General features: G+C 31.1%; 2 protein-coding genes across 7 annotated transcripts in view; one reads left to right on the forward strand and one right to left on the reverse strand.

The window, feature by feature from the left end:
- Nucleotides 1-27,675, forward strand: part of LOC105194318 — a 294,708-nt gene that overhangs the window by 112,838 nt on the left and 154,195 nt on the right. For all 3 annotated transcript variants that reach the window (XR_005575573.1, XM_011159177.3, XM_026132193.2), the window contains exon 3: nt 3,955-4,026. Coding sequence is in view for 2 of the 3 variants with exons in the window: in XM_011159177.3 (XP_011157479.1) it covers nt 3,955-4,026 (72 nt within the window). In the remaining variant the exon portion in view is untranslated. The remainder of the gene's footprint in view (nt 1-3,954; nt 4,027-27,675) is intronic.
- Nucleotides 1-27,675, reverse strand: part of LOC105194317 — a 302,455-nt gene that overhangs the window by 84,059 nt on the left and 190,721 nt on the right. The window lies entirely within an intron of this gene.

Raw genomic sequence — 27,675 nt, forward strand, 5'->3', positions numbered from 1 at the left:
CAAATAACGAATAACAAGTCTGGAATTCGCATATCGAGCGGCAAAAATATGATATTTCATAGCAAGCGCACACCACTGGCGTAAATCACATTTGAGTCTTATACATCTACCGCGTTAAAAAAAAAGCTTTAAGTAATGGATGGAGATCGATCATCTGTCCGATCGTTTAAAAATTTTGTGAGATCAATGTCGTCAACATACGCTGGCGAACAGCTACTATTGTACTCGATACCAATTGTTGTCTACGAAATATAGGTTGTCGTTTTCTTATTATTAACTATTATGTGATTCAGAAAAGTCTTGTGTCCCATTCGCTTCTCCATTTCTAACTGCCAGGAACAAATCACTCTCTTTGTTAATTTAAGATTGAAAGGTCGGTTACCGATTATCGGACCTGTCGACGATTGCAATAGGTATCTACGAAGAAAGGAATTTGAGCTTCTTTTGAATTTCGCGTAAGAATGATGTTTTTTTGTGCCTAGCGACCAACTAATATTTTTTTTGCGATTTAAAGTATCAGTAGTACAATTGAGAAAAGATCTCCGCGTATTGGAGCTGCGGGCGCTCAACAAAGTTGTACTACGTTCGTGAATGCGGTCGCAATATATACTGTTGTAATTATTCAACTTCGATTAAATATTAAATTTACTCATACATTCATGCTTATTTCAAATAAAAAAAAATACTTTTATCTTCAATATTCTTTTAAATGCTTGTCTTAAATAATCGATGTTAACTAAATAATATATTATTTAATTATATCAATAATAAAATATAAATATATATTTTATTATTGATATAATTACTATATAGATATAAAAATACTTAAAGAAATAATATTATCAATAAAAGGAATTATATAAAAGTTTCATTTATTACATCTATTATATTATTATTCCAACCAATCATATTTAAAAAAATAACTTGCTTTTAACATGAAAGTCTGAAGTATTCTAAAATTTTCAGCTGTTAGATGTATTCGTTAATAGAAGTATGCGAATAGTTTTAATTCGAACAGAACCAAATCGAATCATAATGGATTTGATACAATTTGTTTTCGAATTTGAAAGGTTCGAATTTGAATAGTTGAAGAATTTCAAGTCATCTATGCTTTCAAATCGATCGCATATTTTGAGTGTTTCATTTATACATATTTCCTGTGAAACTCTCGTGCCTAATTATTCGTTGATTTCTAAAGCTTTTCTATCATCTGTATTCTTATAAACTATTCAAAAATTTGTGTACATGATAGATCGACTTCGTAAATTTGTTTCAATATTTCATATGTTTATATTATAATTTTATAGAATTTGGAGGAAAATTTGAAAAATTTATTCGTTTTCCTAATGAAGTGTTAAAGTATTTAATTACTATGTCTTTGATAACATAATTTGTTTGATATGAATTTAATGCTCAGTGTAATACCTTCACATTTATCTGTATAATATCTATCTATCTATAAATTTTTATTTAACATATCTTTTTTTGTACAATATTTATTTTTTAAATCCTTAATTTTCTCGTCTATTACAAAAATTTGAAACTTTATTGCAAAAACTTTATTATGTTTAAATCAACATGTAATATAAATCCGGGAAAATTTAATTCAAATTCAATTCGTACACAAAGAGATTCAATTCGACATAAAAATTTCAGATTCAATTCAATTCGATTTCATATATGTTATCAAAGGTTTGTTCGATTTGACTTCACAAATGCTTGATTCGCACTCTTCTATTCATTAAACATCTCTAGAGGAATTACATTTTATCCGATCTAACAACAACCTTACAAAAAGAATCAAAAAAAGTATCATTTTCCATATTTTGACAAGTACAATAATGTCATTTTTGTCGGCAAAAAAATAAAAAGATGTAGGTCAAATATCAGAAAAATTATTCCAAATAATATTATTTTTCTATCAAATTCTAAAATACTTAGTTGAAAATCGTCAGTCACAAGGAATCTCGCATCCAATGTCCATAAAAATTTTCCATTTGTCTGTTTGCAATATTGTTTTTTTTTTACTACATCGCAATAGCTTTTATAATATACAATTTCTAGAAAAAGCCTTTTATAAAACAAATAAGTTTAACTTTCAAAATACCCGCGCGATTGTTGTAATCAAGTGTTACCATTTATGTAAAAATGTGTACATTGGACTCGTCAAATTTCGTGAAAACGCTTCAAATCTTTAACCTTAATCATAATCTTTTTCAGTTTAAAATTGTTTAACTCATAATAAATGTTATATTCGATCACATTAGTTCAAACATACACACGCACGCATTTACGCACACACACTCTCTTTATCTGTTAATTTTTTTAGCTTTATATAATTGAATCTTGAATTTTTTAAAAATTCTCCAAACATGATGAATACAAAATGTCTCATAGACACAGCTAAAAAATATGAAATTTTATGAAACGTTGATATATATTATGTTACTATAAAAAACAAATCATTTTATTGTAAAAATTTACCTTTAAATATTAGTTCTTCTTTTTCTTTTCTTTTCTCTGTAAAAATTTTAAATAAATAAAGATTACTTTTGTAAAATGCTCTTACAGTACAAAATACAATCATAGTTTTCCCTTTAGAAAAATTTAAAAGAATCTATTCTTAAGCGATCTCTACCAGATAAAAACTATCTAAATAAGGGTTCGTATGTATAGCAACGTTATGAATATAGCGTACATGAAAGATTGTAACGAAGGAGTTCTACACGATTTTACGTGTCGGACGTTGCCTGCTACGAAGTTTACCGGTGTCCTTTTCCCTCAGGACTACGACCCGAGGACGAAGTAGTTGGAAACGAACCGAAACTTTCTCACAGGTTATTCTCTCGCGGGCGTGTTTTATTGCCGCGGTTCGGCCGGCGGACCCGGAGTATTTTGTGAAGATTTTTGTAGAGTAGTCGCCAGACTACTTTTATCCGCATTCTGCGGCACTAAGAGTCCTGCTCTGGATTCACCTAAGAATACCGGTTCGAACGAATTCCTCGGAAAGGCGAAAGGATGTAAGTTGAGAAGGAAATTGATTCACCTATCGCACGCGCACAGGCGCTCGTAAAGACATATACACATATACAATATATTCTTGAAAACTTCACTACGCTGGAAACTGTTCATACCAGAAATCAAACTAAGAACATCATATCATTTCAAGTGAAGGATAAACTTTTTTTTTTAATAAAATAATCAAATCTTTTTTTAATTCCAAATTTACTTTAGTTAAAACTTGGAGAAAGAGTGAATGAGTGAGAGATATTTCAATACAAAGATTTGTTATTGAATCTAATTTGCATATAGGAAATTGATGTTTTCATTCAAAGTTGCATTGAAGAAAATTGATTTCAATTATACATACATACAATTTATTAATAAATCTAAAATAGCTTTAGTTATAATTCTTGATACGTATCATCTTTAAATCTTTTTTATTAAAATATTTTTTTATAATTCAAATAATGGTTTATTTGTATTACATTAAAATATTACAAACATTTGTTCATAATAATACGTAATATATAGATTTTTATTTCTGTTTAAATAAATAATAATGACGTTAAACTTTATCTTTCCATGTACAATCATTCTCGAACATATACATGTGCTTATACTACTGTAAGTAGTTACACAGTTAAAAAGGGAGACGAGAAAGCAGATAAAATATAATTTCTAGACTCGTTCGCTTCGTATCACCGATACTTATAAGACAATAAATTTAAAAAATATAACTTACAAAAACTATTGTATATTTAAAATATATAGATTATTTATATAAATATTTAACTAATACAAACGTTATTCAGAAAATATTTGACCACCCATTATAATGTTTAATAATGAATGTCTTATCTCCTGAATAACAATCCTAAGCTTGATTTATTGTCAACGTTGTATATAGCTGATAAGTCGAGCGAATCCTAATCGTCACGCTTCTGTTTCCAGTCCTCGCACATCCATGGCGAAATGGTTCCCTAGTGACGTCACTCGGTACGAGCCGTCGGGCATACTACGAAGGTAGGTAACCAACCAACTTCGTTTACCCAGTAGACGTTTCTCAACGACTATGCGCTAGACAGAATTGCTCAGAGCTCTTCTCGTTTACTTATACATTATTATTGATTAATTAATCACGCGTCGCTCTTTATCATCCGACTGAAATTTGCCTGATCGAAAAAGCTCACTGCATCGTGGCGCAGTGGTCAATGGAAAATTTTCTCTTGAATGAACTTTACTAATTCTAACGGACAAGATGGCCAGGGACCAATGTCGTTATCGAAGTTACCTTGGTTAACCGCATGTACTACACGTGTACACGGTTACACTATATACACGATGTAACAGAGAAAAAGACGACGGCCGCGGTACGCCGAAAAGGACCTTTTGCACGACGGAGAATTAACTTTGACCATCCTATGTTGGTTACGACCTAGTTTTTTACATCCTCTTCTGCAGGTATGCAAGGGTTCTATTATAGTGAATACTTTGGATAAAATAAATTCATTTTTCAACAATTTTTGTTAGAATGATGCTCCAATACGATAGCAATAATTTAGTAGATAATCATTAAAATTTTTTAATGTAAAAAATATAAAAATATATTTAAAAACTAGAAAATTATTAATAAAAATTATTAAAAATTTAAAAAAATTTCTAGGTATATTAATTACTCTTTTATAATAATATAAGATTAAACCTGAATGATTAAATATTTTATTTAATAAATTAAATGTTAAATATATTCGGAATAAATAGCTATTATATAGAATTTTTCATGTTTAAGTGGACAATTGCATTAGCGATTAGCTAATAATTTATTAACTTGAAGTAATGAGTTTTCTTTCCTTGCTCGTCGTTTAAATAGTTAACTTAAACTCGTTTCCGGTTACCCTCTCGGTTCGTGACCTGGTATTTTCTTTGGAAAAAGTCCAGTGGCGAACTTTGCTAATTCCGCGGTGCAAGGATAGCGACAAATGTCATTACCGAAGTTGTCTCGGATAACCGAATAAGATGCACACGTCTATACACTTGCAAAGTATTGAATTTTTCTAAGATAAATAATAAAAATTTCTACTAAATACTCAGTATCATTTAATTTATATTTAATTTGAAAAAAGATTTAATAAAAACGTTTAATATGCGATAATTAATGTATACATATAACCTTAATATATATATAATAGAAAATTATTAAATTACAGTTTGTCACAAGAGCGTATACACCATTATCCATATTTAAAGAACGCTTATAAAGATGTTAGCGCATTTCTTTATTATTCTAATTTTGTTTTACATCTATTAAATGATAAAAAAAAATAACAAAAAACATATTAACATCTTTATAAATGCGCTCTAAATATGAATTTATATCTGCAGATGAAGAAGATTTATGAGAATTTTAAAAAAGTATATATAATTTCTTTTTTAAAGTATGTTTAATGGTTTATTTTGTTATTGTCTACTATGTTGCCTCAGTCTCCAATTATTCATTATAGTTTGACAACGTTTAACCATCTTTGCAATTACTTTTACTAAAAAAAAAAAATTAATTTTTTTAAGAGATTCAAAATTTTTTAAAAATTTAAAAATGGTGCCATTTTTTTCTTAAAGTACTTACTTAAAAATATTTTAGTTTTAAACGGTATTAAGTTTTAAAACACTATAACGTTTAAAACTAAAATCTTCAATAGCTTTTAATCTTTTAAATCTGAATACAGTTTAAAATATTTTTAAGTATTTAAAAAACAGAGATGAAAATAAATCATTTTAATATTTCAAAATCAAACACTTCTCTTTTTAATTCCATCATTTGAAAGTTGATACCGAATGGTCGGTAGTCTTTTGATGCGACAATTTTTGAAAGTTTTACTGTATTATCTTTTTATGAAGAGGAAAACGTATGTATGCATAATCTGAAGCAGTTGTACTATCAAATTTAACAAATATACAACTCGCTTTTCTCAACTGTATTAAAAAACTACACTTGAGAAAGAAATGTTTAATTTTAAAACATTGAAGTATTTTATTTTTCTCTCTGTTTTCAAAATGTTTCAATTTTAAGCATTGTTTAGGTTAAAAATGCTGAAACGTTTAAAGCTGTTAAATATTTCAGTTTTAATCGCGTTAGTATAATATTTGAAATCTAAATCGTTTAAGACCATTTAACTAAAACATTTTTAAGTGTTTAAGAAACGCGGACATAGAAATAAAACATTTTAACATCTAAAATTAAGCACTTCTTTTTTAAGTTGCTTTTATAGTTAAAAGCATGCCCAGATTATAATAGGTATTAGACTAATGAGCAACAAGTCAATAATACATAGTTCAAAGTGTTGAGAAGATTACATTACATTACATTACACATTACATTACGCATATAAATGCATAAGCCACTGTGTATGAGTGTGCGTATTTGTAAATGTACTTTAAAATAATGTATATTTTTCTTAAATTTTTATAAATTTTCTTGCACAGATGTGGTACGGTCTTATGGAACTAACTCGATCGTAATGAAATAAATTACATTTGTCATATAGAAGAAATAAAAAGATTTCTAAAAATTGTAAAATATCATAATGCACGATAAAAACTTATTCACCCACAGTATTAAAATTTCACCAACAGTAGAAATTACATTACGATCCTTGTCGCAGATATATTTCGTCATTCAACGATATGCCATATGTTCTGCTGCATCATTCTAACATTTTTCAGCAACATTGTAGAGTACACGCGCACTTGGAAGTGGCTCGCGACTTTAAGCTCAACACTCTAATCTTTCATGGTTTCGTAGGTAGTAACTTGTAATGTTATTATCGCCGCACATTGTATATCGCGCGCGTGTTTCCTAGCCACCGACTTTCATCACCGTAGAGAGACCAAAGTTCCGCGACGTTACACAGAGTGAGACATGCAGATGTGTATGTGTGTGTATGTGTGCACGGGTGTCCCCGTGTACATGCGCGCTCGTGCAAATGCGTTAGCGAAAGTTTCTAGAGGAGAGTTTAACAACTGAAACGGCCGAGAAGGCACCGCCAAGGTAACTGTTGTTCCTGTAACGTCCGGCTATACACGCAAGCTATACACCTACAACTGGCTCGACGAAGAGTTACAGCGCGACCCCCATTCACCGGAAGTAAAAGTAACGTCATCCTTGATTTGGTCGCGCAAACCCGGTAGCGTCGTAAAGCGACAGCATAGTCTGCCACACGATTTACGTTTTCATCATCATATTGGTTTAACGACGGTAATGAAAACGAAATTACTTTCTTCGGTTCGTAAAGGACTCACATTAATGATTCTTAAACGAAGTGAAGTTTATGACTAAGGAAAAAATATAGAAACTTTCACAACAAATGTAGTTTTATATTTGAATGAAAAATAAAATGCTCTGATAATTGATTTGTAGAATAAATCGAACAAAATCAAGAAAGAGCGCCAATATAAGAGTCAAGGCGAATACCAGTGCGTAATGTTTAAATGTTTATTAGTGAAATATTATGTAAGTTGCGTAAACATTTCGACCACAGTTTTGGTTCTTCTCAGGAGGACCTGAAAACCTTCGTATTTTAATTGCAAATGTACAAGAATACAAAGGAGAATCAATTAAGAATAAAACAAAGGTTTTCGATATTCGTTATAACAGCATATTTGCGAGCATAAAATACTTAGATAGAAAATTTTAAAAATATAAGAAAGAAAATGCCTAATATAATTGTTCTAACGCCAAAAGTACAAATTTAAATAAAAAAAATTAAATAAAATTAAAATCATAAATACGGCAGTCCTTTAAATGTCCAATTGTAAAATAAAGTGAAAAAGATTAACTGTATTCTTATAGTTTAGAGCACTATAGTCTAGGGTCAGCAGATGGTGTGTGAAACATAAACTATATGAAAATAAACTATAAAGGGAAAAATAATAAAAACCGCTGAAGTAATGTTGACATTATGAGTAAGAGGATTTAACAATTGAAAGAAAATATATAAAAATGATATGTTACAAAGAAAATATGTTGAGCAATAAGTGCAATGTAAACAGCAATGGAAAACGTGCAATGGAAAAAGATGTATTGAGAAAGCGTGTAAAAGATAAGTTACAAATAGAGGAAAGGGGAGTAAAATAGCAACCTCAAAGTTCGTTAATTTCTTCTAATTTACGCGATAATATAAAAATAATAGTCTAATTATTTTCAGATTTACTAAAACCTTATTTATTATCTGTAAAAATTAAAAGCTATTAAATAAATTAGAATTTTTTTAAATTAACATTTTTTAAGGACGTGTTAATTTTGTCACATCTATACCTATTGGTGTAATTTTTGTGTTCCAAGATTCTAATTTTAAGCAGTCTGCAAGTTTGGCTTACATAGAAAATACGTTAATAAACAATTAATTTTCTAGACTACACTGACTACTGAATTATGTCTAATAATTTCACATGAAACTTCACGTTTGATATACGTAAACTTTTTTTCTATTAATGCAATACTAACAACAATACTTGTTAATAATCTATAATAAGAAGCAAAAGTTTGTGTTTATTAATGTTTCACTAATAAATAATTAAACACATTATGCGAAGAATTGCATTGGCTCTTATTAACTTTTTGCCTATTTTATTTGATTTATATTTAAATTTCTTATTATATGTATATATATATATATATATATATATATATGCATGCTTTTCTACCATTATTAGATATATTTAGCTTTATGTTTTATTGCTTTTCTAATTGATTCGTCGAATTAATTGTCCATCACTGAAGTTTTATTTCGGAATGCGGAATAAAGAATCTTTGTATAGAATCAATGCCAAATTAAAAATGAAATAAATATAGCTAATTTAAAATCGTTTCCGATTACACACTTTCAGTTTGTAAATTGGTATTTCTTTCAAAAAAGTCCAATCGTGGATTTTGCCTACAGCGCAGAATATCATACAAAGAAACATACTATTGGAAAAATATAAAAATTTGTTTAATGAAACATAAGAAACATACAAAAGCTATTTGGTTGGTCTTTCAAAGAACGAATATGAAAAAAATATGATTTAAAAATTGGATACATGTGTACACGCAGAAAAATTGAAATAAATACTTTCTTTAGTTCTTTATGGCGTCTTTGACATTCAATATATATAAATATATGTTTAGAATTAATTATTGACATTCCTTACTTAACAATAAAATTAGTTCTTTTTTTAATTTGCAATTACGCAAAATTTTGATTTCCCTAACAGCACTCAATTAATTGAAAGTTCTACCAGGCAATTTTCATGTTTTTAAAGCAAAAAAGCTTTTGTGGAACATAGATTGGCGATTTCATAAGTGAAAGAACAACAATTGAGTTTACGTTCACTGTTCTACATAGACCGCAAAACTGCGTAACTAACATTTCGATATACAAATCAAGAGATCCGCATTTTCATTTCGCTGCAAACTGATATTATAGAACAATTCAACGTAAAATAGTTAAAGATAAGAATTTGTTCTATATTTTAGAAATTATATATTAAGTTAATTTTTTCTTATTCTTGCAGTTTTAAATTTTCAGATTTAAAGATAAAATATCTTTTCTTCTTTATTATTGAGTATTTTGTTATTTTCTTAGCTAATTTAATTAAAACAATTTATATACTACAAATATTTAGTTCTTTTACAATTATTTTTATGTTAAGTCTTTAAATTATCATTCTCATAAATATTAAAACTTTATGCAATTGTTTAAATATTAAGTATGAACATATATAATTAATTTTAAATACGTTATTTCTCTCTCTCTCTCTCTCTCTCTCTCTCTCTCTCTCTTTCTCTCTCTCTCTCTTTCCCTCCCTCTAGACTAGACCCTCTAGTACATAAGAACACTAATATACTTTCAGTAAACTTTCTAGTCTCGCTGTAAAAGACAGCTTCTCTGATTAGATGATAGATAAAATTTATCCGACAAACGATCATATATGTCACACTCTAGAAACGATACTTTTCTTTATTGTCGACATTGCACACGCGTTCAACGCAGTTTATGGGGCTTCTGCTGAAGGCAATCAATTCCTAGCTCACGTACTATGGCATAGTATGTACTTATAAAACATAAAAGATTTGTACAAGCCTCAACCGTATAGCTTTTACGTTCGTGATATCGTATAGAGAAAAATATCGTCGCAACAGTTGTCTCCGTGAGCCTGGTAAAACTAACATCACGCGACCGTAGTTACGAGTTAGTACTGTACGTGGCACATTATGATATCGAAATCTTTACACTGAATTTTTATAATCATAACTTTAACGCTTTCTAGTTATATCATGTGACATTTCCTGTTACAACATTATTCCCATAAATTTAAATTTCTGATAATTACAGATTTTATCTTCAATATTTCTAATGCTTTACACATTACATACATACATTGATTTTGTTAACAATAATTGAGACAAGATCGTGATGTGTATAACACAATTAAAATCGAGAAAAGGGTAATAAACGGTCAAAGCTTTAACGCTTAATAATATTTCTTACGTGATTTTACATTTTCTGATGTTTTTAGTCTTGAAATGAAATTCTTAAATTGAACCAAAATAATAATATTAAAATATTAAATTGATAATCAATTTAATAATACTGATCTATTATAATTATAATGAAAATACCTGTTTTCCCCCTCCAGAAATATTGTATAGAATTTTTTGCAAAAAATATTATTTCAGCCAGGATTTAATCCTGGATCTTCTTACATTTCGTAACAGATTTTAACTAATTCGACCACTGAGGCATATGATATCTATTGCAAAAACCGATGATGTTAAGAAAATGTATTGAAAAGCCAATGTGTATAAACAATAATTGAAATAAAACTATGATATTGTGTATAACAATTAAAATCAACAATCAATAATTTTTTTATTTTTTTTAATATTAAAAATTTTAATAATTGATGTAAAAATTAGAATTTTGTTAAGCTTAATTTTAAGTAGAATAACCTAAAGATTAACTTTATATATATATATATATATATATTTAAAAGAACAGAAATAAAAATGAGTAAAAAAGTAAAAAATTTGAAAAGTCAATTATTAAGTGTGGCTAAAGTTATCCTGTTAAACGCGATTTTTTTCAGCACGTTATTTTTCTAATTGTATTTACAGATTCAAAAATCCTTTTTCATAATTAAAGTATGATCACAAATAGAACTATCAAGCCGGTCGACTTCTTACCGAGAACAAAAAAAATTTAAGAAATTTAGATTTTTATTCTTCTTTCTTCACATTATGTACTCTTAATCCAATATGGCATTTAGTTATTAATGGGTACGTTCAGCGGACTCAACAATTGAATGAGCGCTCGTTGTTATTGATATATTCTTCTATAACTAAAGGTCTGGATGATCTAAAAGAATACATTAAGAACAGCGAGCGCTCACTCAAGCATTGAGTCCGCTGAACGTACCCAATGTATACCAGTATTTGCTTCGTATTGCTGCGTAAAAATTTCGCAATTTAGTACGAATTTACACGATAAAACAACGTTGAATTCTTAGATTTTGATTTAATATGAAATACTAGTATGCTTGAAAATTTCTGCATCTCTTTTTATGCGTGCAGTATTAATAATGTCATATTGATGTTTCATAAATCGTACGTATTTTAAATCGTATGTATCGTTATTCAGTCGGTAAAACTCACGACTTTACTCACATTCCTTGAATGCTCAGTGAGAAATGGTACATGGAATCGATTCGACAGTGAGAAATGGTACATGGAATCGATTCGATTTTGACGTCGAATTCGATGTCGATTTAATGATTTTGACGTCAAATCGACGTCGATTTCATTCTCACTGGAAAGGTATTATTATATCTCGGTGGGCATCTACTCTCAGAGAGTCAACTTTCAGTGAACTGCCAAGTACAAAGGAAGAAATGAAGTTGCATGTACATAGGTACTCCTCCTTTCGCAATGTCTCTGAGAAAAAACTATTTTTTTCAAAAAAAATACTTCACGTATGCGGCTTTAGTTTCTCTCTCTCTCTCTCTCTCTCTCTCTCTCTCTCTCTCTCTGCTTGTCTTTTTCACTCTCTTTTTTTTACCGTTGCTACATTTTTATTTTATCGCTTTTGTTGCGGTGTGACTCATCTGCATTCCTGTACCTGTACTGCAACCGTTCTTAATGGCGAAGGTCGGTCTTGAGCGAAAAGAGAAAAGAAAGAAAAAAGAGAGTTGTCCACATGTACGCATTCTCTTGGTCGGCGTTTTTATTCGCGCTACCACCGTGCGGTGGAGGACTCGAAGAAACGGAATTAAGCGCTTAATTTAGCGCGCTACCTGATCCCCTTTTTCCGACCTGACCATTTTTAATTGCTCCATCTTCCACGCCAACAAACCACCAGTGAAGTATCTATGTACTTGGGTGCGAAAAAATGGTGAATCACAAAATAATGAAAATGCATAAATTATTTCAAGAAGCAAGCAAAGATCTTGCAGATGCTTACTAACTTTAGTATTATTTTGAATCGATTATTAATTTAATATTATAATATTACTGTTCTGGTTTAATTTAACAGTTGCGATTCAAAACCGAAAGTAATGACGTGCAATTTGCGAAGAACTAGAATATGTATACAAAATCACAAAAGAAATATTATTTGAACATTAAAGTAACCGTTACTGACTTTTTCTTGGTTTTAATTATTATATACATCGTATTGTCTTATCCCAATTATTATGAATAGATTTTATCTGTTTTTCATATTATAGTCATATAATCAAAGCTTATACGATAAAAAAATGTATGCAAAAAATTAATCTGCGTAAAGTTATATCTTTTTTTTAAGTAATTTTAAATACTTATTAAAATTAGTTCAAGTTATTAATATTTTGATCAGAAATTAACGTTTGTTGTGTATGAATTTTATAAAAAAGTATGCAAAGTATTGAATTGTAAGTTATTTTGTCTCTAAAGTAATGTAATTTTCTATAAATTTTCATAAATTAAAAATAGATACTATAACAAAAAAGATACGTTAGCGAGAACATTCTTGAGTCTGATCAGGAATATCAAATTGCATTGCATTGGTATAATAAATCAAATATAATAAATCCAAAAGCTTTTCTTATAAAATAAGAAGATATATATTCATAAGTATGGGTCATCCAATTTATTACAACCTGGATATTTCATACGCTTGAATATGCTATCTATGTGATTTTCTACATGCTATTAACTTGCTGTTACAATAGTTTGCAAAACATGAAGTATTAAAATGCTATTTGTCGAACAGAAGAACTAAAAATTTCGGCTATGTTCGGTAGTGTAGCTGAATCGCGCAATCCGGGGTCAAAATATTTTATGACGTTCCACGGTTCATGCCTGAAAAAACTACTGTAGAAATTTCAGTTTTGACGAGCATTTTTCTAGCTTCATTCAACCTGTTTTTCGACGTTTTTCGGAACCGTTAGCAGTAACACTATGTCATGTCTCTCTATTCAACGGAATATATGGAATCGATCGCAGAAACAATCGACAATTTCAAGATGAACGAACAAACCGCAAAAATATTCACAAAATTGAAAGAGAATTTGCTTCTCCGGTTTCTACTTCTTTATCATTTCTTTGTGTTTTATCTTTCATCAAACCGGTATCTCAAAAAATTTCATCGAGCACAAATTAAAATGATAATCTATTCAACAATTTCTGCAACGCATTGAAGACTTAGTGTTCGTAAAAAGTTCGACACTTTTGCAACGTAAAATTTAATTTTCGCTGTTTGCAAAAATATTATGAAAAAACTAAATTTTTACGAAGTTTTCTCCCGTCAGCAAGACAATTTTTACGCGCACTTGACATTTGCAGGATTATACATTTGAGATGCATTACGTATGACTTTTGAAATATTCACGATTCAACAGGACAAATAACCGTGTATGCACTTTTATATCTTTTAAATACATTCAAAAATCAAACTACGTTCTTATACAGTTTTCATATAAATTTTAATACATTGTCATGATTCAATAATTTCTTTCCAATAAGTAATGCTTGACGTTAATTAGAAAAATGCAAAAAGAATAGTATTTAATCAACTTCTTATTAAAAAAAATAAAACAGCATATATAACATGTTACTATTATATATCATAAAATAACATAATATATATTCTAGACTATAATATAAGCTGGAATAACAGAAAATGTATCAAATGACACCCGCATTATAATAAATAAATTAATAAGGTTTTAAATTGCATAAAGTTATCATTAACACTACATGTATTGCATACAATTGATCATCAGATGTTACAAATCATCTCTAATTCGCTCGAATGGCGACACATTATAATTATAATTCCAATGCAATCGGATTCGAACAACGGCAGCATCAGCTGCTACAATTCCGTTTCTAGGTAATAAATAAATGTTATTGAAATAATTTACACACATAACAAGTAATAATGGTCGAAAATAGCTGCCATAATTTCTAACAATAATAGAATTAATGTCCATAATTCTTAACCATGTATCGAAATCGTATATTTTGTGCTTGCGTTGGTGCTCATTGCTGTCGTTTTTATTGACGCATCAATTATATTTCGTATCATATGCGTTTATTTGCGTTTTACATAAATAAACATAATCAAAGATATTATCTTAATTCCAATAAAAATTATTTTAGTAAAATTTTAGAGTTATTAATAATTCCATCCTCAGATTTTACTCGAGATTATATCCTAAGATGGATTTAAAATTAAGGTAATACCGTACACTAAGAAAAGAATAGTTGAATGAACTAAATTCATCAATTTTAAATTTTGTCAGTTCAAGTATTTATGTACTTGATTTAAATAGGTGAAATACTTATAATACATGAAATACTTGAACTTTAATTTCAGAATTTATATATTTAACTTAAATAACTACATAAATACTTATACTGAAAAAATTTAATTCAATTAAAACATTTAATCAAATTAACAACTTTTTTCTCGATGTATATCTTTTAATATAATTTTTAGGAAATTAACTGGTTTTAATTAAAATTTTCTTTTGTTTATTCTAACATGCAAAATGAAATTAATATATCATAAATTTTCTTAATATTAAATTTAAAAGATATTTTAATTTATTAATGTTTAATATTGTGTGTGTGTGTGTGTGTGTGTGTGTGTGTGTGTGTGTGCGCGTGCGTGTGCGTGTGCGTGTACATATATATATATATATATATATATATATATGTGTACATATATATATATATATATGTATATATATGATATCTGTATATATAAAATTTTAATTAGTTAATCTTTTAATAGGCACACATATTTTTTAAATTTAATTTAAAGCTAAATTTACGTTTGCAATAATTTGACAAGAAATTTAATAACACAGATATTCTATACGTATCGAAAATTGTTGTTGGATCGAAATTGAGTTTCAAAAAGATAAACAGAAAGAAATTACTTTTGCGTTAAGAAAGTATCAACTTTGTACTTATCAAAAAATCTGTAATTAAAATTGGATAAAGATGAAAGCAGAATCTTCCATAATCAGATAAAGGGAAAAGGTGAATTAGCGCGCCCTCAGAATTAATACAGTGTAAAAGATTACCTAATTAATGTGAAATACGACTCCTTGTGATTGTTGCCGCCGTTTCAATATTCAGTATATCAATTATGTCACATGTGAGAAACACTCTAGGTGAACCATTTAAACGATAGTATCGCGACACGTAGAGTACACATGATCGCGTGCAGCACGCGATAATTACCACCGCGCACCTTTCGTGCGAGGCAAATCGCAAAATTATACGTGCTGAATAGGCGTTAATAAAGCGAAATGATTACATCACCAACGTATTTCTAGTTCTTATTAAAATTCTTATGGAGCACATGTCTCAGAATAATATCTGCATGTTAGATTTTTAATTTATCTGACTGCCATTGCAAAAATATGAAACATTCTCAAATTATTCAAGACATGTTCACTTATGCTCTGTAATATTCTTCAATTGAAAGCCGTAATTAACAAATAATTAAATCGTAGTAAATTGTACTAATTTTAAAAACTTTAATCAAAAATCAAAAACAATAATGAGTTATGAGCCAAGCTGGGTTTTAACGGCAATAGAAATTATAAATAAAATTTGACAAATGTTCCGACAAATGTTTCTCTTGTACTTATTAGTTTCTTTTATCTTTAATTGTTAAATGTTTAATTGTTATTAATTAATAGAGAGAGAAGTGTCAAAATATATTTAAATTTTATTTCTTGTCTACAATACTTTTTATATGAATTAGGAAAAAAACATTTACAAATACACACATCTATGCACATATAATGGATAAAATAATGAAATAATGTTAATAATTTAATAGCAATAATAATAGCAATAGAAGAAATAAATAGTATTTAATGCTGCAAAATTATTTTTATATTAATTAGTAATATTTATTAAATTAACGGTTTTTTTTGTATTTTTAATTTACCTATTGAATAATTATCGTAAAAAGCTATCCTTACAAAATTGCCAATAAACATTTAAGGCGCGAACAACGTAAAATTAAATTGCAATTTTCCATATTCTTGGCTTACAATTAGTATTGAATCGAGTATAACAGCAAAGTCGTTCATAGAACTGCAAAAGCACTGAGAATGCCTTTCGCTTTGGTTTAACAGTAGCAATTGGGTTCGTTACCGCAAAAGTAATAGTTAAATACAGGCTAGCAATGGTTTGATCACTGATTCAGCAAAAACCGTCGACCCCGAGAATTTAAAAACCTCATGGAATAGTGTGAATTAAATCGAGCAACCAGTTAGCTATTTAGCGAACACGAACTAGAACTTAGGATTAGGTAAATGCAAAATTATTTGCCTCTCTCTTAATCCTGCCGCATTAATTACGTGATTACTAAAATACGAGTTATTATTAGTTAGAATAATGTTCTCGTTTATGAACCGTCCCTCCTAGTATAAAAATTAAAGGCTTGCACATATTTAGTTTTGCAACTACATTTTCATTTTGTTCCATATTATATTTATTCAAATCTTACTCGAGATTAATATTAAAATATTTGTAAATTCAATGAAATACTTTAAAATACGTAACAAGACTTAATTGTTAAATATACACTTAGATGAACTTATGTCATTTTACAAAATTTTAAATCTTGAGTTTATCCGTTAACCTGCTTCATATAAGGGAGGAAAAATAGCAAAATTGATTTCGTACCTACACCTTGCGTTATTATTTATTTACGCGGTCCTAAAAATTACTTGTGGAGTCCCAGTTTATTTTAGAACTACATTAATGTAAAAATTTGAGAGCGGCGACAATTTTTGCTAAAAAAACTGCATTAAAAAAGTCTGTTTAAAAACATTAAAAGAATATTTTTGCATGTATCTGTCAGATCAACCGCGATCTCCGCAGGGTTAACTGAACGTTGGGGTGTTATTTATACTTGTGGGTATGCAACGTGCCATGCTATATTGCGATCTCTCGCAACATCTCGCCGAGACAGAGCTTCTTTACTGTCATCTTCGCGAAAAGAATCGAGGTGCTCCTCACTAGTGCGCCAGTAGCGTCGAAAATTGCGCCAAACAAGAACCTTACATTTTTACGCAATTTACCCTCTCTCTGCATCTCCGTTTCAGAGAAACGGCATACATTTTTCTCCGACCGCGAACTTTACACGGGGATAAGTATACGGGGAGAGCTGCAACAGCGGCATTTCATTAAATTCCTTTCTTTGTGCACCTATCATTCCGTGAAGATGCTGCAATCTTTTCTTACTGGATAATGAAACTGTTTCTCTTCCGAATGTGTCTTTTTCAACGCAAACTACATCGTATAAATGAAATACGTAATTATCATGGATTTATAATGAAAATTATAAGATTTTCAGATTCTGTAATAATTGTTGCGATAAATAATAACAAATTTTATATTTGGTAATTTCCGTAATCGGAAATGCGTAACATGACAGACTCGATATGAAAAGAATTATATTATATATATTTTGTTAAAAATATATTATAAAATATTATGTATTTAAAAAGATTGTATATTGCACGCTAAATAATTTTACAAGAAAATAGTACTTGTCTATAAAAGTATCTACGATATTTAAAATAAAGTTGTGTATGAAACGTTTTTTGGACTATCATTAATAGTATTTAATTTCTCTTCAATAAAAATACAAATATTTGTCTTATATAAAAATATAATTTTTGTTTTTTATAATTAGCCTTTAAAAGATGGAATATTCTTAAAAAACAAATATTTACCAAGCATAATCGTTATCATGAACACATAAACGATGTAAATATGAACTAGAATTAAGATTCGACAGAATTACAAGTAACAATTTTGATCAAGACTTATTTTCATTAAACTTCATATTTCGTGACTCATTTAATGCATGTAAAAATTGTACAAACACTTCCAGTAAGCAAAAAATCGACCATGTATAGTAATATTCAAGAACATATAACGTTTTCAAAATGACGTCTTAAACATTTTATATGAACAAAGGTTGTTCATATATAACATAGCAATGTGAACAAACTTTGATCATAACTTAAAGATAACGATTTTAAAACATTTAAGCAATATTTAAAAAAAATCTTGTATTAAATAATCCTTTTAAAACATTTATATTTGAAAATGTTTATTATTTAAAAATGTTTAAAAACACACATAAAATAAATATTTCTCAATATTTCTTGCTTACTGTATATCTGCTGACATCTCTCATAATAATTCAACCAGTCAAACTTTCTGTTTCCAATGCTAAGGAAACACACAGACAAAATTACATCAGTATCAGGTTAGTGTATGTGAAAAGATTTCAAAGTGCTTGACAACGTAGAATCGATAGCGTCAAATACCGCGAACGTCGTTCGTTCATCGTCTCTTTCTTGTTCTCTCCGACACTCCTTCCTACGGCTCATTACAGGATCTTTCCCTTCGCGTTTTCACCTTTTTCGCAGCCGTGAAATCCTATAAGCGTCATTAAGCGCGGCATTAATTTGAATCTCAATGCCATTACTCTTATCCACTTTGCACGGCTCAACTCTGCAGATCTCTTCAAACGTATTCGCTCTCCGTAGCGTATTACCACAACCCGCACAAATTGAAACTTTGTTTTCCAGAATTCATAAAGTAAAAAATTTAATCAACGTTCGTTACTGATGTTAATGATTTTGATTACAAGATCAAATGGACCATATGTGCATCTACATATAAAATGTAATAATATGTATTTGTGTGCATGTACATACATCCGTAATGCGTGCGTGCGTGCGTGCGTGTGCGTGCATGTGTGTGTGTGTGTGTGTGTGTGTGTGTGTTAAGAGAAAAAAAAAAGATCGTATTTTTATCAACCAATATCTTTTTACTGATATTCACAATTATCTTGACTATGATCAATAAATATATTTGCCATGTCTTTCCATGTAAAAATAGTTGTTACGTTATTCAATTGTATTATAACGCACATATCTAACTGAATCAGAACTTTGTAACATATATAAATATCAACTGTAAAACATATATAGTTAATGTGTGAACATTTGCACAAAAATGTGTAATTGGAAAAATAAACCATTACTTTTAACGAATAAAACAGTTGCTCTCCTGTCTCTTTGCTACACTTTTTCTCTCGCGGATGTGTGTTTTTCTTTTCTTTCTGTCGCCCGCGCAGCCCAAACGTTTGAATTATCACAATTGGCATTTTTCCACGGCTCTCGGCCACGCTTCCTTTGCACTGTATAAATTATCGGATCGGGATAAATCTCGCGGCACACACGGTCCGGTGACCGATCTACACGGGTCCGTAGCTCGGTTCACTCCTCGCTTGAATCAGTTTTTTTATTTTTTACACGCGACACATAGTCTACAAACTAAAAGCAGAAAAGAATGAATACTGTGATGTTCACATGAAAGTATCTATCCGCTGCTGTTTTTAGCGCGGAACTCTTTCGAAACTAAACGAATTTGAAACAGTTCCAGTGGAAACGCCCATGATCAAAGGGAATTTTATTCGCTATGATCAACTCGATATTATTGAAGTTCATTATTCCGGTTCGTCACGATATGGGCACCATTAAAAATCCCGATTGAGTCGCAGACAGATAATTATGATATTCGCCGTTTGGGTTATCGTAAATCCGAATGAAAGAGAAAGAGAGTGATTACGTGTCGTTTCAAGCAAAATGCAATTTTGATATTGGCGTGAAAGGTGCTCTCTATTAGAAAAGGAACCATTGCAAGAGATTAATTGTTTCGTGCTACAGCCGTCACCGACTGACGGCGGCGATTATTTCATGGAACGTTCAATATTTTTCATACTTGGATCATTGTGTTCTAAGCGTTATAATAAATCATTTTGTAAAATGCTTTTCATGTCGATGTTGTCATCGTACCATTCGCGAAACAATAAATTTGATGCGCTTCATGATTCCCTTCCAGAAGGCGAAATACAAAAGAAATTGACACGAGTGATAGCAGTGTTTCTTTTTACGTAGGCAAGCCTTCGATATTAAATTCTTGTGTTGCAAACGTGTATTATTAGGTCCATAGCAATAAATCTTGAATTAGACACGTCTATTTATCTTCATATAGAAGAAAACTTCACAAAGTTTTCACAAATTTTATTTATACTAAGTTCTAAATTGTTTGACGAAACAAAAATGTCTATTTTTAAAATATTTCAATGAATTAATTTAATCATTTTGTAACTTGAAAATATCGAAAATTTTGCTACGAATCTCCACAAGTAAATATAGGAATTTGTGTTATAATATTAATTCCTCGAGTCAATATGTACTAGTTACTCCTATATATATATGTATAAGTAAATCTCCATATCAGAAGGCCATATCATTTACCAAGGTACTAATTAAGATTTGATCTAGGTCTAAGAAATTTGCAATTATACGCATATTAACAGTTTGTATGTTTTCGTAAAAAGAGATAATAATTATTTATTGTGCTTATTAACAAAATTAAAAATAAATATATTTATATCATTCTGGTCCGCAATTTTTACAAAACACAAAATAGGATTCATATACGTATAAATTCATATGCACGAAACTTAGTATTCTTTAAAATAATATAAATTAACAGAATACAGAAGACAAAACATTATTTTTCTTACAAGAGATTAATATTCGTTGGAAAATTTGCTTTCACAAAGAAGACCGTTTTTCGCAAAGAAAACAGTAAAAACGATACGCAGCTGTATAACCGTGGTTGCATAAATAAGATAAAGGTACAAGAAGGCAAAGAGGAAAGCCATAACTCCTCCCCAGAATGGGCAACGTAATTCTTCCATATCGAGCGTCAGAAAATCAAAAATCGTGAGAACCGTGCAAAGAAAAATATGGGACACGAAAGGTTAGCTGCTTGAGATATGTGGAAGGATGTTAGCAGACGAGCGAGAAGGATAAACATATCGAGAGGTTTGATATACCATAGCTCCTCACCAGACCTAAGCGATCCTTCGATAAAGAAGCTTTTTTATATACGCGAAGTGGTAGCGAAGGAGTTTCATATTGACGATAAAGGTGCTTTCTCGCGTGCGCTGCATAAAAGATGACGAAAGCGAGAGCCTCGACGCTGCTGCTATTTCGTGCACGATAAATTATTTGGGGATTGCATTACCCCGTACAAACTCTTAAGCACAAATTTCCTGTCGACAAAAGGAATTCTGGATTGAAACTAAAATTCCAATCAATATTCCTTCTATTTGTCTTTGCTTCGTGAAAAAAAGTTCTTCGTTAATAACTTGGTGAAAATCTAATTAAATATTTACGTAGATATTTCGAGAGCATCTTCACGTTAGAACCGTTCTTTATTCTTGATTTCAAATTGCATATACGCAAAAATTTTAATATGTTTTTTTAAAGGAAGCAGAACTTATCCTTCATTTATATAAATTGTTACTATTAATAATATTCTTATCTTTGGATTGCTCGGCAAGTAGAAAAACAGAGATCTTAGATCTATGCGCACCTAAACTCACGGCCTCCAGCGAGGATAGCGGATTCCGCATGGGAAAGGAAAATACAACGTGACGGAACCTCTTTGGTGCTGATAAAACTTTTTTTCTTATAGCTATGGGCGAGTAAACTTGAAAAGTTCGATCTTACAGATTCGGCCGCGGCCCTTTTTCTTACCGAAGCGCATAAAAAATGTAACGCGGTACATTTATGACGAAACTTGGTGTCGTTTCGCCAACCGCGATCCCTTCTCCTTGCAATCTGCTCTTCCTCTATCCATCCGCCAAAGAACGAAGTTGGTCACGGCGTCACGGTAACGCCAATTTCCGCACGAGCAGTGGCGGAAAAACTTTTCCGTTGGACAGACCTCTCACCAGTTTCGCTTTCACGTTTCTCCTTTTTTACTCCTTTTTTGCCATTCGGAGGATACATCCGGGCAAACCGAGTAAATTCCTGCTCGCCGAATAAAATCGTAGATGAGAATACCATTGAAAGGAAAGACAGCGCAACGATCTTCCAGATATTGATACGGAAAATGATATGGAAAGCTTCGCTGACTGTGTAATAATCGTTCCCAGTGGGAAGTGAAAGAACGCCAGGAAAGTTTATTAAATTTCAAATTGTATGATACTCCAGGAAAAATACCATTGCGAGTCATCGCACGTTTAGATTTTAATCCTTTTAGAAAATAATAACTTTATTTTCCTTCCAACGCGAAACTTTTCTTATTGGCTTAAACTGCTCCAAAGTATTCAACTATATTTTGTGCGCCGTATTAGACTTCGTTGAGTTTTAATTGATAAGATTGAGTACGCAATCTCTTGCATCGCGATACAAAAATATTTTCAATGCAAGAATAGTTATTAAGCTTAATCAAACGTAATTGCCCGTCTCTCATTCACGAATACTCTCAACACTAATCACTCAATGATGTTTATTCGCCGCACGAATCTTCTAATCTAGAAGCACCTACTACGTGCTTGACTTCTTTCGTGATCTCTCGTCGTCTCTTGGGTGACCGAGCGCGCAATAGTTGACGGTTAATTATAGAACGAAAGATCGCCCTCCGGGAAATCAGCGGGTGGCATTCTCACATCCGATGCTTCATCGACGTCGATCCGACGCCAAGCATTCGCGTGACCGTCTACCCCGATGTCGACAAAGTAAACGCATTTTATCCTGGCAATTAGCCCTCTCGCCTTAGCGGAGAAACGAACGTCGGACATTCGGAAAAAGGTCGACAGTAATTTCCGGTTAACGATGTGTTCTCGTGTCTACCGGTCTCTGGTACAAGTTCGATGCAGTATTTTGACAAAAAGAGCTTCGCGACAGTAAAAGGATTGCTTGTAAGTATTATTTACATCACACATTGTTCTATTTGTGTTTGTGCTTGAAAATATAATAAAATTTTACAAAATAAAGAAAGAAAAAATATAAATATGTATACGTAGGTCAGATGTAAACAATATCGTTAATAAATGTACAATAATAATTACTATATTTACAGAAAAAAATATTTAAGTAAAAGCGTAACAAAACGTTTTAACTCTTAAAACAAAAAATTTTTATAAAAGTGTACATTAATTTGAAATAGATAAAGAGATTAATATAATTCATACATAAAATATTTCAATAAACAATATGAATAATACAATAATATGTCTAAATATAATATATTAATTAAATATTATGTATTTCTCATATAAAGCGCGATAATATTATGTCTTATTATGTCAAATTGATTGTCACTGATCTGACATCATATAAATTATCAATTATAACGTATTAACTTGAGAGAAAATTATAATTCGACTTTTATCAAATAATGAAACTGTACACCCGTCGGGATATCGCTCGAAATGCACTGAGAACTTGATCTTGCTGGAGTAAAATAATCTATTACTACTGACAGTAGAAAGAGTCAACAATATTTCCGCCATCTTTACACATTGGATCTCTGCAGTCATTGCGCCGAGAGTAAAAATATAGGTCATGCCTCCCGGTAGCGCTCGGTTACGAGTTTCAAAAACTAAATAGCTCGCACGTTCGCTCGCTTGCCCTTATCAACTCGCCCGCTCGCGAGACGATGCGCCGCGCGAGTTTCATCCTGGTCACGCCGCGGGCGGTCCGAACTTTCAACGCACATAAATATCCTTTTATTAGAGACGTTCGTCACAGCGGCACGGCGCGCAATCCTTCCGCCCGGCATTGTCCCCGGAAATTAAAGGGCGTTCCGTGGGGAATCCGCTTCGGGGCGGCCAATCATAGCCGTCACTCGCCGGTTTGTGCCCCCAGAAAACTGCGGGATTTCTATTTTCATCGAACGCTGAACGACGTGCAAACACGGTAACCCTTCCAGCCTTTCTCTTCCGTCCCGTCTGTGCCATCGGCCCCGATGTTCTTCATTTCTAAATTACCTATTTGCCGAACTTATTCCGTCGTCGCTCAATGGGTTTATCTGTGCGAACGTTCTTAATCCGCCTCTCAGTTCCAGATGCGTCGCGCGAGGACGCGAGGTGAATCGTGTTCTGCGTGAAAGAAGATTTAATCCCGCGAGGAGATTGGAAAAATTCTAGGGACAGGGGAAGAGTTAGAAAATCCCGTTTAAGTTCAGATGACGAAGACACACGTCGTCGAGACTGGCTTAGATATGATAAAACCTGAGAGCGAGATCGATTAAAACGATCTCGCACAGAGAGTTTTAAAGCCGTTTCCGCACTCCGGGCTCATTCGAAAGTACGAGACTTACGAGACTATACTTCAATTTCTTCTGCGGAAAGCTATCTTTTTCTCGAGCGGTCACGGCAGACAGCAAGAGATTGGATATCTGGTTCGAAGCGCTCGTTGAACCGTTGAGCAAAGTAAACGCGATAAAAGTATGTAAGATGTAGAAATGATAAGAGTTAGTGTGTGTGTGTGTGTGAGTATAAGAAATAAAAACAACGGTTTACCAATGGTATCTGTTTAATAAAGATAACATGCATTGTCGATATCAGAAAGCACATGCACTTCCTCCACTAAAAGAAAAACTTTTTAAACTCTTCTTATAAATAAAATTGTTTGTTTCACTGCAGATTACGAGATATGTTCTTTATTAGCTAAATACATTACAATTTTTAATAATTTAAAACTATAACAATATAGTAATAATAAGTAATAATAATATTAAGGATATTATTTTATACATATATCTACTTGTACAACATCACTGTATGAGAAATTGAAAATGAGAAAATAAATATTTCAACCTTTTTATCTTTAGATATATACAAATCTTGTATTTTTAATTATATTTTTAATCATTTTTGTACAATTTTATATTTAAAAAAAAACTGATAACTTTTGTTTGAAAAATGTTAGATGAAAATTTTGGTATCAGAGTAAACAGCGAATTCCCTCCACGCGTTTTAAATAGATCATTTATTGTTCGACTTTTACAACAAAAAAATGTTCAATAAGTGCCGCGTATGTAAAACGTCCAAAATCATATTTCTCTGCAAACAACTGAAAAAACTAAAAACGTCGCACGAAGCGAATCCTACAGAAAACGTGAGCATATATAAAACCAAAGTTTTCTGAAGAGAAAATATGGAAGTAGAAACAGTTGGTTCGACAGATTCGTTCTATATAGCTTTATTTCAAAAATACTATCAATTCAGTGGAAAACGTGAGTAGACAACTTACTAATGTAAAAAGCCCGTCATATTAGTATATTTTGTTACATTTTATTATAATAAATGATTCAGAAGTTATGTCAGTTATTTTTTTATTACACAGACTGTGATATAAAATGAAGGAAATATAAAAAAATGTTAAAGGAAATATAATTATTGTTTTTGTTGTAAATGGAATTGGAAGTTTACTGCCAAGGTAGTATGGTGGATTAACAGGCAAAGCAACGCATCGATTATCCTGTATCGAAATCGTACATTCGTAATTGTTTCCTCGATGATACACCACCCTTGCGTATAGCATAATAAATGTCGATTGTAATGCTCGATGTATTAATGGCTGCGTTACAGTTGCACTACAATCGGCACTAAATTTCGTTCCGCGGGATCAGACCTGAGATAATCCGAAACGTCCGATTGCACGAACAGTCCTGCTATCGACGATGAATGTATTTTCAATTTAAAAGCTAAAAGTAAATCAAATTTATATCAAATCTGTCTGGCAAAGTTTTGATTATTTTTATGAATATAAAATATTGATATCAATTTAATATAACATTCAACATTAAATAACTGACATAAAGTTCAATTGATTACGATCGAAATTTTTAAAGAGGCAATATTTATTGCAGCTTATAAAAAAGTGATCTCTATTTTCCTAAAAAGAAACCTATTTTGAATATAATCAAATTTTATTTCCAACGTTTCATTCTTGTGGTTGTATATCAAAATAGCTCCCTCGTAAAGTTTGGCGAAATCAATTTGGTCTGACGTCAGTAGCAGGGTAGCGTGAGCAACAACAGCCGCAAGTTAATCAAAATGTTAAAACAAGTACATCTCTTCAATCGACAATTTCGACAGTGACCAATACAAACATGAAATCCGACGATCTATTGATCGATGGAGATCGGCAGGAACAAAAGCTACGCGCGTCGAGCGACGTGCGACGTTCAATCGTGAGGGCGCAATTAGTGATTAGGATTATCCCGAATTAATTGAGTATACCGGCGGTAAACCGGCAGTTACAATAATGGCCCTAACGCACGGTCGGAGTGAAGTGTCGACCGTGTATATTCAGCCGCGAGTATATCGAAGATCGTTTGGTACAACAACCGCAATCGCCCCCATGGTAATTCGGTTTGCCCGATGCACTTTACTTAGAGATGCGCGCGTACATGCTACATGCGTGCAAACCGGACGTCCGGCTTGGTAATTTTCCCATAATTACATTGTCCAAGATCAAGACTTTACTCTCATTAGTGCTCACGACATCGCGATGCAACGAGAGACAAAACACGTTGTTTATACAGTGGCGTGCAAAAGTTTTCGGCCAGTGACATTTTGTATTCTAATTTATTATAAAACAGTCTAATGAAATTTTCATAATTATCAAGTATGAGTATAAGATATAGATAACGAAATCTTATACTCATACCCGATAATTATAAAAATTTAATTAGGCTGTTTTTTAATAAATTAGAGTACAAAATGTTACTGAACGGAAACTTTTGCACACCACTGTATATACAGAAAGAACAATTTTGCTAAAATATAATTATGTTAAACTATTTACAAAATTGCATTGGATATTTAACTTGGTTGTTAGAATGCCGAAACTATTTACAGCGCAATTCTCATGCTTGGACATACTCCAGAATTATTTTAATGGTCCAACCTAAAATTATTTTCTGATTTGTATCTAGTTAAACTTTTAAATGCCCCAATAAAATTATTCTTTCCGCGTATACGATTGCAATTCAAGTAATGAATCTTTTTCTTTTTAGTTGATAATACTGTAACTTTTTCCATTTGTTTTAATTAACACACTTATTCCATACAAATAATGACTCTCTAAGGTTAATAATTATTAGAAAGTCTCTCTCTCTCTCTCTCTCTCTCTCTCTTTCTTTCTCTCTCTCTTTCTCAGAAATTCCAATCTAAAAGAATTCCAGTTTTCTTGGAATCTAACTCCCTTAGTTTCTAATGAATCTCAAAATAC

The sequence above is a fragment of the Solenopsis invicta genome, chromosome 1 (assembly GCF_016802725.1).
Source record: "Solenopsis invicta isolate M01_SB chromosome 1, UNIL_Sinv_3.0, whole genome shotgun sequence".
Classification (NCBI taxonomy): Eukaryota; Metazoa; Arthropoda; class Insecta; order Hymenoptera; family Formicidae; genus Solenopsis; species Solenopsis invicta.